Consider the following 18,972-nt stretch of genomic DNA (forward strand, 5'->3'; position numbering starts at 1 on the left):
TTTCAGGGACATTACAGGCTTTAGAAAGTGTCTTGCATGACTGGAATGAACCAAAGCTAACATTTAGCCATTGTTTAGATACTAAACCCAAGTTCATTTAACTGTTTCTTCCTTTCATGCAGGGAGACCTTTAAAGCCATGTGCTCAAGTGCATGAGATGACCTATAAAGTTTGGTAACCATCATTAGTTCTTTGAAAGAAAAGGTGGATGCATCCTTGCATCCCTGGGTGAAGACCAAGACCCAGCAAGAGTGGGATTTTGGATTCAATCATGTCCTCCTGCCTTCTATTAACTAATTTGGTAGTAGCTGTTTTGTATCCTATTTTAAGATTATCCCCTTAGAGCATCTTCATTTCTAAAAAGAACTGAGCCTCTGAGGATAACTTCTGTGTCAATCCATCTCCCAGTGCAAACTGAGTGCTAAAATTCTGGAAACTGGTTTCTGTGAGTGTCAAAATATATTTCCCTGAATGCTTCATGAATGGCACTTATATAATGTTTTGAATTTCTTAGACTGTAACATTCAGCATTTTATATCTAATTTGTTAATTTTCTGTAAAGTAGCATACTCAGCCATTTTAATAACCTCGATGTAATAAAAAAACCCAATTATTTGTGTATCCCTTAGTGACCAAAACAGAAAATAAGACCTCAGAATTTCCTCTTAAAAAATTCAAGTCAGTTCCCTAATATGACAATAATACTAGAATAAAACATATAAGCCAAGGATAATGCTATGCTCAATATTTTATTTATATTTTTATGTAAACATAATTTGCTTTGTAGGCACAATATAACAAAAGCTCTAAAGCAACAAATACAATTAAACAGTGTTTCAGTTCACTTCAATCAGGCTTAAGTTAAAGAGAAGCTTTCACAGTTCCTTTAAGGCAAATTGAGAAATAATTTGTTTCACTTGAAGAAACTATCCAATTGTCTTAGTTGTTTAAGCAACACTGTCAGTAGTAAGCACAAACCTTCATTTCTACATGAAGACTCGGTCAGTAACAAGTCTCAGCATCATAATTTTGTAAAGCATGCCCTCTACCACTTCAGACTTGATACTACTGTTTGTGGTACTCTAAAAGCTACTGAGGGCTTGTGGGCCAAATTCTGCTAGCACAAATCCTACTTCCAGAACAGATACCTAAAAATTTCAATTCATTTCAGTAGTAACCTTCATATATGCCATACTAATGCCATACTAAAACACAGAGTGGAGTTAGCTTGCTGCTGGTAATACTTATCTGTGTTGCACTTAGACAGATCCAGAAGTATTCCTTTGTACTCTGCAATTACCTGACACTCTGCTGATCAGAAAATGGCCCCAAATTGGTATGAATTAGCATGAAGAGTATTTTTGCCTCGCTAACAAAACCAGAAAGATCTAGCCAAAATTATTTGATTGTTGTCCTTACGGTGTCTGTTGGCCATGACCAAGATCACCCATCTTTATTTGTCCCGAAGGGTAATTCAACCGTAGAGCCAACGATACTGCGGTTTATAACTGAAGAACGGAGTTGCTATTCTGCTTGCCCTACTAATTTAAGGCCTTGAGAATGCCACTTTACTGCCAGCTCAAAGATCACCAGCAATATTGCTCACTTTGGCATCAAATCAAAATTCCTAGTTATGTTAAGGTTTGTTGCAGGACAACATCATTACACTAACTGCAAAAACAAAATTGGGCATGTTTCCTGCCACTTTCACCTTATGAGTCATGAAAACTTAATGGCCTTTCTTAAAAGCCCAGTTGGCAAGCCTAATACTTGGAAAACTCTCACTGAATGTATGTTTTTTCTGTGGATCAAGTTGCAGATTGGGTCTGATGTGACACTGGAATTGCAGGCAAGTCCAGCTTGAAAAGAAACTCAACTACAGTGAAGTTCTGCATCAACATCTAGAGAAAACTTAAGTTATGGTTCAATTAATATTTTTCAAAAGCTTTTTTTGGCTTTTTTCTCCACAGTTATTTCTTCTCATTATTTTTGAATGTATTTAACCAAAGGGAAACTCTAAAAATGAACATTCTGCACAATTATCTGGTATTAGAACAGCAACTTCATGAGTGTAGTGTAAAGAGATGGACATTAATATTCAGGCAGCAAAATGAAATGAACAGAAAAAATAAGACAATCTTCTAATACCACACATAGAAGTCATTCAAACCCACAAGTCCTTTCACATTGATAAAAGCCTGAGAAGCCCTCCATCTCCACTTTTCTGTATCAGTTTTTAACTTCTATCGCTACAGGACCCTTGTAGATTTAGGTGAACAACAGCCATGCTGGGGGACAGATTTTCTTTTGAAAAAAATATATTGGTTCAAAGATATATGGCATTATGCAAGGTCTCTGACATTCCTTTAGCATTTCTCCTGTAGGTGATTGCAGTAATTTCAAAATAGTTGTTTTAACAAGACAATTGAGCACCTGAGTAGCTGCTGCTTGGAGGGGTGAAACATGGAAAAATATTTACTTTTGTCATGTTTAGATATAGTTTCCACTAGTGGGAGGTAGATAAGACTAGCTGGTCATTGAATACTTGATCCTGCAAATCATTACGAACGTAAATGTACATATGGAGCAGAGCTTTTGAGAACTACGCACCTCAATGAAGTTATCCCTGTGCATAATTTCTGATGGGATTAAGGCCTAAAACTAATTTTTAACAAGTTTAACTTCTGTAGGAGTTCAGCTCTGGCTTTCAGTTGATCAACACATAAGCAATTTCAGACCAGTAAACGCCATAAATAAATTTCTTTCCACATACTGATGAGTGAGCCTTACCTATATGATTCAAAAATAAAATATAAAATTGGTTTGGATTTTGGACAGAGATGAGTCACTGTGACCTTAGCAGAAGAAGTTGATCTGTCAATAACAATGCTAATTGCTACAGGCCACTAAAGTTCTGAGTCTAAAAAGAGTGGCTCACTGACCTTTTTCTTTGCCTGCAACGTACCGGTGAAAGCATGATAGTTGGCACTCTGAATAAAGTGTGTAATTACTAATGCTGATGACTAATGTGATTATATAATACTAATCAAATTCACTCAATCAATGATTTCTTGCACAATTTCAGATGCCACAATTCTAAGTGAGGTATTTTTGAAAATGAAGATAGGATTGCTCATAAAATGATAAAGCATGACTGAGGAAACTGAAAACTCATCTTTTTTGCAACTTGCATCTGTGCCTCATAAAAGAAAAACTATTTTAACACTGAAAATCCACAAACTTAAAATCTTCTCTCCAGTTACTCGAATCTTCCAGACAGCAAGTAGGGCATTTTTTTTTTATTGTTTCCCACTTGAAAAAAAAAGCCCAAACAACTTTAGGCAAAATGTTGGAATTTGCATGAGAAAGATGCCCATCTAAAATTACACAGTAAATTAATAAGGCTTTTAAACTGGAACAGAAAAATACATGGGACTTCTACAGGGAAATTGGGTATTACACAGGAATGTCATAATACTGCACTGGATGAGAATGGCACTTGAGTTCAAAACAACAATGATCAACAGCTCATAGCTCAGCTGACTGCAGACAAAAACAACACACACTGTACTACAGCATTTGTTCACTGATGCACAGAATAGATCTCCTCATCTTGTTCCCTTCTACTTCATCAATCTTTCTGCTTCCACCACCTCTGGCAGTTACTGGATGAACGGCATGCGCTCTTTATTTTCATTGTCCCCTTCATGGTCTTCTTCCTCTTCTCCAGCCTCGCTTGTCTCTGTGCTGTCATTGGCCATCTGTAGGATGAGAGATGGAGAACATCAGAGTGCCTTTCACATTGTTTTATTCATTCTTTTTTCAGTTTGATTCATTTGGCAAAGTGACTTTAAAAATGAAAGAAGACATGGTTGCAACATGAAAATAAGCATCTGTCTCTGCAGAGCTTGTTGGCATTACACCACTTCCAGCTACAATTTTAAGCTCTTCCCTCATGGCTTACAGCTGAATTATGTAACAGAAAGCTGCTTTGTGGGACAGTTGCAGAAGTTTTCCTTATCTTCTTTACTGCTCTTTTCTACATCATCAGTGAATGTTCAGGCATGAGCCTGGCTTTCACTTACTGCTTGCTTCACTTACTGTAATGTTTCAGTACCATGTTATGTGTTCCAGATCCAGTGGACCAGAGTTCTATCACAACTATCTTCCTTCAGAACATTTCTAGAAGGAAGTATTTAGATATTATACTTCATATACTATAAAAAAAGTAAAGGAAATTCCTACCAGAGGCATATCTGACTTTTGTATGGGAATCAGAAAGGACTTCAGCATTTGTACACTGAAGTAATATTGTCTGTGTCTTCTGTTCAATCCATTTATTCATATTAATGCAGGAATTTTCTATTATGTGAAATCTCTATTTGTTTTCCATTACAGGGACAGAAATAGATGTGGCACTTTTACCCTGAGACTTGCAGACACATTTTTGGAGAGGCAGATAACCATTTAGCATAGAAAAGTAACTGCTGGGACTCTAGGAATTAGAATTATAGTTCACTTTAGGTTAAATTTATAAATCATGATTATCAGTTCTATTTAGGTGCTATGGATTTAGAAGAAAACAATATTGAAAAAACGGTAAGGGATATGCCTCTAGAAGTCACTACCATGCTTTAATTTGTGTAACTGCACATGATGCATGTAGCACTTTGCCCTCACCAGGGGAGTGGGTGCTTTCTCCACATCCAGAATTAGTTTTCCAATATTTCCTCGATCATGGATTCTCTGCATGGCCTCCTTCACCTGAAAGAAAGATAATCTAATGATATTTTATAGGCACACACTAAGGGAAGCCTGAACTTCCTTCCAAAACCAGCAATGCATTTAAGGCATGCTATGTGCAAAGCCATTCAAACAGCTGCTTGAAACAAAATTAATAGTTAAACATTTTTCAGTGCATTTGTAAGGTATGATTTTTGCATTGTTTGACAAAATGGGATATGAGTCTTGAGGACAGTTTCTGAATAGTGTAACACATATATAAAGTTAATGCACTAGAAAAGTAATGGTTAGCTGAGATACAGAGAGGAATAAAGGCTCAGGGAGTTAATCATTACTGGTTGTTCATTAGATTTTCTCTTTGCAGAGTATTTATCAAGAAGCTCAACTCTCACTGAGAGTATCAAATGTTTTTTGATTGACCGATAATTTTTTTCTATTGATTCCTTTTGCGTTCCTATAGAGGGAATGTTGGATCCAAGCAGTGGCTGTGATTAGTGCCACCTTTTTTTTTTTTTTTTTTTAATAAGTAGTGTCCTACAGATACCAAGGCTAGACATTTAATAGCTGGCTGCAATTAGCCCAGGTGAGAAAGGAACAAAACCTCTTCCTATTAATACACCTGAAAGGAGCTTATTTTGATGTATGCAGTTTCAGAACTCATGAGAGGTCAGTGTTGATGCACTGAAATTTTGTGTGTGTTGCTCTGATGTTCAATGTGCACCATTGCACTATTAAATCACTGGAAATTGGAAGATGTCAAGAGTTTCCTCACTTTAATGGTGAGAAACTTCAGGAACTGAAAATGCACACATAAAAAATGTTCATACCCCCATCACATTTTGCCAGCATAAGAGGATATGTTGAGACAAGAAAGAGTTTATGTTTTATGTTAATAGGATCTACCATCTGTGACATAGAGTTTTGTTGAATATTTAGAATAATGGCATAGAATATTGAAACAATATGCTGACTTGGGAGCCCGTGGGTCCCACAGTATATTTAAACATCTGAACTGGGGTCCAGGCACCTGAGATAATTACTGAATGTCTACTACAGAAGAAGGTAAGAGATTTTTAAAGATACTAAGTGAATACAGCTTTCAACTTCCAATTCATTTCAATGGCTGCTGGATACAAAAAGTCTTAACCATCTGTTGGCCTTGTTTTGAAAGCCAACTGCAGTGAACTCAACATTACAACCTTAATTTTGGCAAGTTGTTCCCTCAATTAGTAAATACCAGACTAAAAAAAAAAAAAAGAAAAAATTAGACCAGAAGAAAAATTGCACTGTAGAACAATGACTTTCTAACTTAGGGCGTAATTGTAAATTAACCTTCAAAACCACAATCTTACGAATCTCTCTGCACAGAAGGCTGACCTCTAAGCATAGTCCACAAAATCACAATAGCTCTTCTGAAGTTACCTTACAGCACAGACAAACCTAACTATCTTCTAAGACTTGTTCTGCACTATGGACATTATTATTTTAGAATATTCAACAAAGACTGAAGAAGCAGGAGCTGTATTATTTCTTACGACTCTTATTAGTCAAATCAAGCTTTCAGGAGTCTACAGCACAGTATAAACAACTGACATAGATGTGACAGAATTTAAGAAACCAGCAAACACACTTGCCCGTCCATTGAAATTTACTACCAGAACCATCATGCGGAAAGCAGGCTGTGCAACATTTGCTTTAATTTGTACCATATCATATTTAGCAAGGCAAATTTGAGAAAATGTGCCTTCTCTGCATTTTTCTCATACACAGTATCAAATTTAAGGCCCTGGAGAAAGGTTCAGGAGTTGCTTCCAGGACACTTGTAAGTAACTTACAAATGCAAACAGCAGGCAGAGGCAAAGGGAACAATAAAACTTGTAATAATAATAGTGGCTACAGAATCCAGATGGAACTATTGCAATGCATTAAAAAGGTATATAAAAAGCCTGAATAGCTGATACAACAGCTGTATTTTAGCATTATTTGCAACTTATCTATCCAGTTAGTCAAATTCTGTACTAGTGCAATGTATTTCAGTACACTATGTCTGAGTTAAGAGACAATGATCTATTTTATGAGAACTTTTTCTGTTTATGGCTGCTAACAGTCCACTTATTCAACCAAGACTGCAACTACTTTTTTCCCAAGGTGGCTGAATATTAAAACCATTCCCTCTTATACTACAGAGAGCATTAAAAACCTTCTTTGCTATGCAAATAAGGTTAAGGCTGAAGTTGTTCTATGCAGACTAAATAAAAGCAGTTAGTTCTTCACACGAACGGTGAAGTGCTGCGTGCAGCCTGCTTTGTGCAGAGGGCAGCATGGAGCTCTTGGAAGTCTGAGTTGTTGCACGTTATCAATGAAGACAGAGAACCACTGTGCACTTGGTTAAAATCAGCCCCCAGGCTTAACTGGTAGGCTTAACAGTCAGGCATGTGGATATCCTGGAATTTACTGGAGGTTCTCTGAAGTGGTGGAAGGTTGATTCAAAATAAATCTCTTCCAGTAGCAAGGATCAAAAGGGGTTTGTATTTTGGTTTGACAGTTTTTAAGCATAGACTAGAATCATCTTCCCCTGTCTGTTCAGTCTAGTGGAAAATGATAACAAATGCAGGAAAATAAACTTTTTAACTCAGTTTGAGACAACTTGCATTTACTTTAGGGAACATGCATTTATAATTGGAGAAACAATATTGAACAAGTATATTTCTCCCATCCCTTTCAGCTCCACAAATGGTACAGTCGTGGACATGTCACCACACATCCTCATTCAAATGTTTTTCAGCTGTGACAGTGAATCTGGAAATTAAGACAAACTATGCAATAAGGAAGTCATCTGTAAAACAAAAAACATGGTCTAGAAAGACAAGATCAATGCACCTCAAGGTCCTTTACAAGTCATGCTTACTATACCCTATGAGAAATACTCAGAAAATCTGCAGCACTTAGGTAGTTATGATGGCAAATGAGAATTTTAGTGTTTTACAAGCTCCTTCCTCATATTACTCTGCTGGACCCAAGCAGAGTGGCAAGAAATAGAAAATAAAAAGAGCTTAAGTGGTAAAGTACAGAAGCATTGCACTGTATTAGCATTAAAAGGCGTTCTGCTACCAATGCTACCAAAATAATTCTTCAAAGAAGTCTTGATACATACACAGGATTAAATAAATAAATAAACCACAAAGCTGGGAAAAGCCTGTTGTAAAAAAGCCTATTTAAGTATATTTGCCTGAGGGGACGTTATGGTTGGGATCTCAGAGCTTCTCTTGGATCAGAGCCATTTCTGTCCATCTGTATTGTGTATCATACCGAGAAGAGCAACAATTATTGTCAATAAACCTTGGTAGTAGAGTAAAAGCAGAAATGCCTTCATGTTACAAGTCAGAGAATGTTCTATAAGAAACTTCATGGTAGCTGTGTGCTCTGGAAGTATAAAGTTTGACTGCTGTACTGAATCCTCTACAACACCACTGTAGGGTCTCTCTTGGCTTACTCCTCAAAAGTATCAAGAACTTCAGATCTTGTGTCATCTTTAAAATTTCTTATTCTGCTTCAGTTAGGCTCACCTTCTCCAGCCTCAAATCTTTTCAAAATCAAGCTGAGGCACTTATGTTAACCAACAATGTTAACTGATCTACTGCTTTATAAATATAGGAAAAGGTAAATGGAAAATATATTATTAATTATCTGTTGCACCATTTCAAAGCGTGAAAGATAAATGCAGCCTGCCTAAGAAACAGATGCTATTTTCAAGCTTTTGGATATTATTTTAAACTTAATGATCCATTTCTGTATTCGACTCTTGTAAGGAACCAATCTCAGGAGCAAAATAAGAGACTGCAAAGTTGGAACACTGAACTGCTTGCTATGCCAATATAACACATTGGGGGCTTTATACCCAGGTTAATACTATGGATGTTTAGCAGAGAAACAATGAAGGCAATATGGCATGGAAAAACTTCCTAGTGGAAAAGCCAAAACATAATGCTTTCATCACCCTATGAAACTGTTCAGCTCAGTAATACAATTAATTTTATCAATTTATTTATTTACTTAGTAAAGTTATACATTTACTTCAGGAAAAAAATGAATTTGAAAGAGAAATGCACAGCACAACGGCTACTTTTTGAGAAGAATTTGCAATAGTCTGTGTATACAAACTAATTTCAATCCCTGTTCCAAATTCCACTCCCTGTTCCACTGGTGTAACTTTCCAGACATCACTAGGTTGCATGTGAATGAGAGGGGGGGTACTGAGAAAGAATAAAAGTCTCACTTGATAAAGGAATACCAGTAGTATTGTCAGTTACTCAAGCATACATTTCGTAAATAAATATCCTTCAAACAGGGTTTTCACACAGGCCAGCACTTTCTGAACACTCCTCCCATCTCAGTCAAACATGAGCTTTCTGTTAAGAGGACTCAGTATTTTCCTTCTGAAAGCCAAGACTGCTTCCTCCTCTTAACCTTGCCCTACTCCTCTATATGCAGCTACAACAATAAGCAGAAGTTTTGCTTCTGCACTGCTTCCGTGACAAAGAGCATTCTGCAAGAGTGTTCCTTACCAATAATTAATTCCTCTCTTGCTCACTGTCATGTGTCTGAGAAGCCTGCAACTGCATCATGTCTGCAAAATCACATGGACAGGATCTCCATGGTGATCGTGTCAGGCGGTATGCAAACATCAGCTGGCTAGTCAAGGTTACTTTGGCAACCCAAGTGTCACAGGTAATGATCCAAATCTTGTTCAGGCTTATGAAAGAATAATCTGAATTAAAAACTTGCCCATTTTTCATTCTAGGGCTTGTTCTGTTCTGTTGCTGTTCATAACAACCACTATTTAAATGAGTCCATTAGAATTACAAACACTAATATCAATAACATTTATTTAAGCATCATTTGTATATGGTAATGAAGAAAAAGATTCATACTGCAGTCTATTCTAGCTGAGATACTGCATAAACAAAGCTTTAATACTACAGCTTTCATTAGTGCCATGAGGCAACATGATTTTTATAATCAGAATCACTGCTGTGGTCTATTACAAATCTAAGCTGTCTATAAGATGAATTGTGATCTGCATTCTAATTCTCAGACCAGAACAGTTTTCCTTCATGTCATTGGCATATATGGCTTTTAAAACCGAACATAGCTCTCCCTATGAAGAAAAAAAATGTAGTCTCTGTCTTCTGGATTATGTCTGTGTAGCTGTGATCTGTGGAAGGGAGGACACTCAAAAAACTAAGGATGACAATTTGTTAGCCTGCTGGCAGCTCTGAGGAATGAGTTCTGGTGTACTAATCCATGCAGATTTTGCAGGGGCATTAGGGCATGGGAAGTAAATCTCCCTTTTAGGCTACAATTGACACAGCCCTGTTAGCATGGCTTGGGCTAAGAGAAGGGACAGAACACAGGCTCCTTGGATAACCTGTGACACACACACAGAGGGCAGTCACTGGGTTTCTTTGCATTTATGACTTTGTCCTTCTGCTCGCAAAAGTTACATCTGTCAAAATGTAGTCCTGTTGTTTTGCTGGCATATTTGATCCTCACTAATCTTGAAATGTCTTTCTCGTGTTTATGCAACATGATTTAGTGCAGTAATATTTCCACGGGAAACAAGCTGACTTTTTCTTAGTGCTTTTTTTTTATTATTTTAAATGAGTTGACAGTATTTTCCTTTCTCAGGATAAGCCTTCTTTACAAACTCTTGTAGCAAAGCTTTTTTGCCTGGGTGTGATTACTTACAATTACCCTACCACAGATGCAGTTATTTGGACAAAACTATCCTATTGCTAGTAGGGGTTTTTTAACTTGAAAGCAACAGAATAACCTCTATTGACCACAACACACTGCATTTATGATATAAATATTTTCCTTGCACTGTATATCAGAATATCTAGCAGAAAAGTGCTTCTAGCTTTTAACTGACTTAACTGCTGAGACAAAGTCCTACAATTATCTGTTTGCATGGGAGCTGGGTATATGGGAGGCTGAAAAACCTCCATCTGCAACTGGCCTGGATTATCCTTCTCTTTCCCTGGCCAATTCTCTTACACTATTAATTCTACAGAGATCTCTCAAACTCTGTTATCCTGGAAACTGGGGGTATGCAGCATCTTGCAAGACAGATTAAAAAGAAGCATAATATTTACAGGATTTCGAATACAATCTATTCCTATTTCCTTGTTGTGAAGATAACATGTCATGTCATCCTGCTAATATTAATTTGAAATAAAAAATTATTTTCTCCAACTCACCTTTTTATGCTCTGTTACGCTGAACTTTTGCACCAATGATTTGCCTGCATACATGCAAATAGAAAGTACTTTTATTCATTATTCCGTTGCCATTCACAGCTGCAAACAGCAGCTCTGGCCTCTATTCCCTTCTGCAGCCTGTCAGCATGAGAGACCTTTTCTCTAGAGTCCTCTCAGCCCCACTGTATGTTGCCATGGCAGCAAGACGAAAACCAGATCCAAGATGAGAAAAATGTCAAAGGAATAAAACTGGTGCTACAGGCAAATTCTGACTCCGAATCCTCCCTCAGCTACTGAAGGTATCTATTAAGTTATACGTCTTTTAAATAGAGAACCACAGCTGCAGCACTGTGCTTTCCTTATTCCTATAAGCCCCTGCTGACGTCAATGAGTATTTGTTTTGCCTCAGTAAAATTCAAAGAAAGAGAGATTTAAAGCCTTGTAATTTCAAAATAACAGAGCCAAATCCTGCCAGCTTTTACTTATGAAGTCAATAGGGATAAAGCAGGAAAAAGGCAGAGCCAACATCAAATTAAATATTTAGAAGTACTAAACAGCAGTGTCTAGATTATCAATTTGGTGGGAGCTTTCCCACATAGTAAAAGCAGAGAAAAGACCTTGAAGTCTGATCCATCGACATAGAGAATTCCAGCAAGATGGAACAGCTCAGGAGGATTTAGCACTTTGAAAGTTAAAGACTAGCATTTTGGTTGCAAGTGAAGTGCTACAGAGAGAACACCTCTATAAGATTATGTGTATTACCTTAGAAAAACCTGCAGAGTGAGAAGGAAAGCTATTTTTTATTTAACCTGGCACAGCACAGCTTTTCACATTATCACGTTACTAACGTAACCTAAAAGAAAAAGGGATTTTTCTTCTGCATTAATATAGGAAATAATTACCTTATTACTTTCAACATCAAGGGTTGTTTCTGAAGGGTAGATATTTGGTGAAGAAAACCCTGGAACACACTCAAGCAGAAAAGCCATAACTTGTGAATCAGGATGAAGCTTCAAAAATCCGTGCTGGAATTTCTTTTAGAGTAGCAATGAAGCCGAAACTCCTGGACCCAAATCTTCTGCAGCAGTCTGTCCAGTCCATAGCACAAAACAATCATATTGACTCTATTCCAAGATTAACCAGTCTGAAGATGTGCAGAGTGTTGCATGGAAGGGATATAGATCTATTGTGATAAAGTTTAAAAGTTCCTCAAATCCCCTGACCAAAAGGGGATCCCTCCTACACCACACTTCTGGTTACCACTATGTCCCTGAGCCACTGACTCCCAGCTGCTGTCTGAGTCTTTAGGATTGTTGGTAGAAATTATGATAGCATGGTCCTGATTTACACGGGGAAGGTGACTTTAAGCATATCAAAGCCAGGAGTACAGGAGCTCAGAACTGGTCAACTTTATGGTACCTTTCTCCATTCTGAGAAATAACATATCTTACAGTAAGTTGGAGCCAACTGTGCACACTGAGATGCCTCAGACACTCCTGAACCTTGGGGTATTGAAGAGTGTAGTGGTTCAGATTCCACTCCAGCGAGTCTGGTTTGGTCCACAGCAGCAGCTTGTCCACCGGGGAAAATTCCTTTGGCTGCAAAGGAGTTTTGGCAGTTGCAGGCAAAAGAAACAGGCCTTCTGTATTTGTTTAAGATGTAACAGTCTCCTGCCTAAATTGATTTAATATACAATGTTCAGTTTGGTATATTCCTGTATTCCATCACAATCTTTTATAACAATTTATGGCAGGAAATAAATTTTATGATTCATCACTAAGCAATTAAGAAAAAAGACATTTTATGTTATTTACTATCAGGCTCCATGACATCAGTTTATTAACTCTTGCCTCAGCAATGTTGCTTTGTGATCTGTTTGAAAAAACATTTGGAGAAAAAAATACACCAAACCACAAGTATGTCTCATTCAGTTCCCTTTCACATAAGAATGCTGTAATAGTGTCATTAAATTCCACACCCCCCTCTTCGCCCCCAGAATATGCAATGATAAACATACTGCTTTGTGTAGTGTTGTATTGTTGTCTTTCTAATTATAATGCCTAGACTGTAGAAGGTGACTGTTGTTCATCCCCTCTGCACAGCCATGCAGCAGCAATCCTGCCTGCTTATTCCTCTGTGGGAATCTGGCAGAGAGATCCCTCCACACACACAAGTGAAAGATCAGACAGTCTTTCTGGGACTGTGCTGTTTCACAGCCATATGAGAACTCCAAGTCTGAAATACTTCCAGAACCATGGCTTTTCACTTAGACTGTCTAGACACTTGCAGGACACTATTTAAAGAGAGAAGAATCTTTGCTTTGACACCATATTCTGAATTGCCTCTAAGCTAACTAGTTGCAAGATGTTCCAAGTAAATCTGTGTATTAACTCTGCCTCTGGGCAAATGGGCACAAACGTTGTCCCTTGGGGGAGTAGAGTGAGATGGGGGAGAGACTGGGGTGAGAAGAATGGGCTGGGGAACCCAAAAAAACAGCCTGCAAAGTATTAGGTGATCATTGAATATATATTTATCAAGAACCAATGTTTTTTTGTGCATGTATGCAGTTACACCAATATAAATGAAATGCCAAATACTAGGCTCTTTTCTGCAAGACTCTGCTTCATTTCAGCAACCCTTGGGATTGTGGGGCCCCAATTCCTGAGGTTTTTGGGCACAACAGACTTTCCTCCACAGCTTACTAGCACAACTGCTTTTATTTATTTATTTATTTTAGTATTTCTCACCAACTCTTTTAAATCCAAACTTAAAAGCATTACAATCTGCATCACAGTAGTTTCTTGGGTTTGTTTGTTTGTTTGTTTGTTTTTTTAAAACCCCCCCCTTAAACTTCCCTGTCATGGCCTCTCTTCTTTGTCTTGCAGTAATAGGGGTTGCTGACTATGCCTTACTTTATTCTACTTCTTGGATCTTGTAGTAAGTTTCTGTCTCATGAAAACACGTGCTTCCTCCTCTACCCTTCTAAAATGCCAGGTGATTTTTTTGGAAGTCACGTACAAAACTGTGACCAACATGAATTCTGACACTGTAACTTTTCATCATATTTTCTAAACAATTCAAGAAAATAAAATATTTTTACTCCCAAAGACCTTCTATTATATATTCCTCAGACCCTTCCTTGAGCTCTTTTTTGAGCTTTATTTCCCAATAAGGGATCTGAAAATCAGTAACAAAAAAATTAGAAGCTCCTGTACTACCAGTCTACTTATGTGAAATAACTTAAAGTCTTATTTATTACCACTGTGGAGAAGAAATTGCACTCTATTCCAGAACCACTAACCCAAACCACGGGAATTAAAGTTACTGGTTACAAAATGCAACAAACATTCAGTCCTCTAGATAGTAAAGATGTAATCATTAAAAAGCCTTGGCACTATCCTTTCCAAAGTCTGTGAAGCTTGATGTACAAGTCCACCAACTAGGATCAGATTACAAGAGCACATTAATATTGCATCTTTGAGAACAATTTCCATGTTCTTTCATAACAATGGATTCGCTCCAATAAAAGTCATCCTTAATCTGTGAAATAATTATGTGAATTCTTGAAATTCAAAGTAAATGTCAAAAATCTCCAAAGATCAAAATGAGAAAATATTTCTCTTTTGATTTCTTATATATATTTTGTTTGTTTGTTTCAGGAAATAGTACCAAGAGGATTGCCAGTCTAATTATTAATCGTGTTTTAACTATTCAGTAAGCTTTGTAAGTCAGATCCTACCATTCAGTGCCACTGCATAACTTAACTAAAATTACACTTAGACAAAACTAAAACCCATGGATATATTAAATTGTAATACATTTGTAATGTTAGAGAGTATGATTCATCCTTATCATCAGTTCATGCTATATCATTGTGCAGTAAGTTTTAAATTGCTCATCTACGTAAGATGAAAGGTATTTGAATAAATCTTATTTGCTAGTTGACATTTTTACAATGTATTTTGCAGTCCTATTTCCTTTATTATTTAACATTTCTTCTAATGCTGTGAAAAAAGTCTCAGCCTAAGCCTATATTAAAGACCTTAAATCCACGTAAGCATTGTACCAAAGTGATTGCTATAAAAATTGATTTAGTTTACAACAGGTTTAAAGCTCATGTGTGAATATTCATTCATCTTAGCATTACACACTGCATCAACTGAAATCAAATTGCTATGTTATTGGTGGAAGGAAATTTGAAGTAGAAGTATTCATGTGATAGAATATCACTGATTCAGCTGAGACAGTTTCTAATCTAATTAAATTAAATTTGCATGCATAGATGCACCAAAAAAGCAAACAGCATCTATACTAGCTACAGTGATTCAGGAAAATAGGCAAGAACTTTAAAAGGACACATTTTGCTAGCTCTAGGCTAATGTAGGCTTAACTGTAGGAGCATTCTGAATTACATTTCAAATTGAAGGAAAAGATAAGCACTGTGTTACTTCTGCTAAAGAATTCCAAGGTTTTGCTCTTTTACCTCAGGAAGGTTTAAGATTTCTAAGATATTTTAACCAGGACGTAACTATAGCACTTAAATAGAGGGGGAAAAAAATACCACAACAAAAATAATAAAAAAACCCACTCAGGTTCTTCTGAACCTTGTTGGCATTTGCTGATGGCAGGGAATTCACTGTTACACAACCTTTATTCTACTAAAATGAATGCATTTATAACCCAAAGCTTGGAGCTGCCTGTGATGTACAAAGCTTTATTTCATTTAGGTATGGCCTACATTTAAAAATGTGTGTGCTTTCATACCACATTCAAAGCCTGAACTTTGAGATTTAAACTACCGTATTCAGTAAAATGAAAACAGTACAAGATCAGTTGCTCATCTGAAATTCTTTAACTACATTCCTTTCTTGTAGTATTGTTTTCCCTGAGTCAGTGATCATAACATACAGATTTGCCCTACAAAATATCTTTGTGTTCAGTCATTCATAGCAGGCTAATATAGACAGAAACCCTTTAGTATTGACAATATATCTGTATTGCTGCCTGTGTGTTCATTTATATCATTATATGTAATGAGCAATAATATCATTACTAAACTGCAATACCATATAAAACTCTCAATTATCACATTAAATTCAGACTATATTATGCTAAGAGATATCTCTATGCCCAAGAGTAATTTTGCTTTGAAAACTCATCTGTGTTTAGAATGATTGAAAAGAATCTATGAGCCATTTTCATTAGGTGAGAACATTTATCTTGATTAATGATTGTTGTGCACTAAAATCAAGTGTTATTTTGGATATTTCAGATAATTGAAAAAAACCCAAATCAGAACAGCCCAATAATTAGGTGAGATCAGAACAGACTTGTACACAGTGTGTGCTGCAACTACTACTGATTAAGTGCTCATGACCAACTTTCACAGCCTTTGGGGAAACTGCACGTCTCTTGGTGAACCCCAAGAGTGGGCTTAAAGCAAAACCTGGAAGATGCTTGTTTTCACTGACTCAGATATTAATTTTATTGCTCTCTAAAGAGTAAGGAACTGGGCCATGTTGTTATGATGAAGTAATGAATCTCAAGGTGGGGAAGGTAGGACTCAAATAGTGGAACATGTTGACTCATGAAGTTTAATATTCAACTGTCCTTCCTAATTACAATCAATACCAGTAATGGATCATTTGGTTAATAAGTAGGTTATCTACATAGAACTACAAAATTATCTTATCTACAAGTCTTATAGATACAACAGTAATAATTCCTTTTTTATGATACTGCCAACGTTTTATTAAATAAAACACAAAACTTGTGTGGTCTCTGCAGTAAAGGGAATCTAGCAACCTAACTGGACTACTAGCATTAAGATTAAAAAACTAAATTGAAAACAACTACTCTGGAAATTATTATTTTACTACCACTCATGAGACTTCCACAAATTCTACCAGTCTGCCAAAACTAGTCATCAACATGATTAGCTGCTGAGAAACAAACTTGGTTTTGCTGATGGTACCAATAATTTGCTTTTTCTTTGGTTATTTTTACATAGATACACTGAAAGGCAGATCCCAGAAGAAGCTCTAAAATGTTCATTTTTAGAAAGGCATTTCTAAAACCAAAAAAAGCCCAGTGAATTTAATTTACCAGAGTTCTGTGTGTGTGCTGACAACTAAACATCCTTCTACTATAGCTAAAAGCTTATGTCAACATTATCTCTTTATAGGCCAAGCACCCAAAATCCCCAAAAGCAGAAAAATGTGAGCTAGAATATACAGCAGAAATGCTGAAGGCATTGTATCTACTGATGTTTCTCACCCCAGTGAGTCCCTGAAATCATCTGATTCCCTTCTGCTCTATTAACCTTTCTGCTCAGTCATGGAAGATGGCCACAGGGACCAATGCTGCCAATGTAACATCTTTTAGACAAAATGGACCTAACACATTTAAACAGAGGGATTTTGCTTATTTTTATCTCCCCCACTTCCTTTTGATTATTTCTAGTGACTCCTTAGATAGCCTTCTAGGCATCCACTGATTAATGGATATTGTATTCAGATTAAAGCCAGAAAAAAAACCCAACAAGCAAACAAAAAAACCTACCACCAAAGTAACTAGGCTGATCAGAGGCCAAAAGGTCATCCAAAGTATTCAGAGATCTTTCCAGTCTGAAAATGAGACTGTTTCAAAGGCAAGGAGTCTGAATTCTTTGTATTCTGTATTGTGCCAGACATATAGGGATGACATCTCTCAGCTCTCTCAACATCACCAAGTAGACTTCATTATTTCTACCTCATCTTTTTAAAATCCTGAGAAAACAGGTCTTTCTAAATTTGAACTGAGACCAAAACAAGTTTCTGACTATGAAAACGATCACTAGGAAACATTAACACAAACCTCAGATTCTCCCTCTTGAGACTCTGGAATTTCTCACATTTCGCAGTCCCTGACAGTTCAACTCAACTCATTAACAAAGAAGCATGAGCAGAATTTTTTGACATAGAGGAAAATTCTAGGTTCCATTCATAGGCTCTGTAGCTTAAATGACACACACTAATAGCACAAGAATGAAATAGCAACTATATGTTTTTGAAAACTTAGTTTCTAGTATTTTCCCTTTATTACATGCTGTTTATCTAGTCTTTTCCATTTACAGTATCTGATGGTTATTTCTCTTAGTGACAGAAAACACTCACTGTTCCAAATCTTAAGAATTCCTTGTCAGTTAGTGGTACTCCCAACTCTGTGGAACACAAGAAATAATAAACTTTCTGTTTGAATCAATTTAAAATTATTTTTGCTGGTGGATGTAATCTATTGGCATACATTTAATCAACCTGCATGCAAGACTGGGAGAAGACAGGCAGATGTTTCATTGCATTATCAGGTAGAAAAAAAGATTTGGAGCATGTTTGGATCAAGCGTATAAAAGCAGGTAGCTTTTTTTCTCTAATACTTCATGAAGAGCCTAGAAATTGCTTTTGAATAGGGAAATGATACCATGAAACCCTGTCTTTCTGACTCTTGAGAACAGCTTAAATTCTAGGACACAAACAGTAAAAATGAAGTGTAAGATAAACATGCTGGAGTCAAACAATCAAGATAAATATAGAAGAAATATACTCTAGTCTCCTGGAGTTATGCATACACATGAATGCTTTTAAAGGTGTACTTGATGTCTAAAGTATTTCCCTTCTGCTTTTCCAAAGCTCTCACTATCCAGGTCTCTAGTCATTTTCTTGCAAGGGTACAGTACCACCATACCTGTTCAATACCTAAGGAACATGTGCCAATTTATAACGTAAAAGTCAGTTGATACATTTCAGTAAGCAGGCCACTCTTGTAAAATACTTCTTCTTCACAATAATTAATCAGCAGCTCGCTCCATGTAATAAGTTTGCTCTTATTTTTTCTAATAAATTACAAACCAGTTTTTCCCATATACAATCTCCTGTTGCTAATTTAGTTATCTGGAAACATGTGACTAGTTTATCTTTAACAGTGCACACTT

General features: G+C 36.7%; 1 protein-coding gene across 1 annotated transcript in view; it reads right to left on the reverse strand.

The window, feature by feature from the left end:
* Nucleotides 1-730: 730 nt before the first annotated feature.
* VAT1L (vesicle amine transport 1 like) overlaps nt 731-18,972 on the reverse strand; it is a 51,313-nt gene continuing 33,071 nt past the window's right edge. The window contains exons 8-9 of the mRNA XM_051629593.1: nt 4,681-4,764; nt 731-3,761 (exon numbers count right to left, since the gene is read on the reverse strand). Coding sequence (XP_051485553.1) covers nt 3,663-3,761; nt 4,681-4,764 — 183 coding nt within the window. The 3' untranslated portion in view covers nt 731-3,662. The remainder of the gene's footprint in view (nt 3,762-4,680; nt 4,765-18,972) is intronic.

The sequence above is a fragment of the Apus apus genome, chromosome 11 (assembly GCF_020740795.1).
Source record: "Apus apus isolate bApuApu2 chromosome 11, bApuApu2.pri.cur, whole genome shotgun sequence".
Taxonomy (NCBI): Eukaryota; Metazoa; Chordata; class Aves; order Apodiformes; family Apodidae; genus Apus; species Apus apus.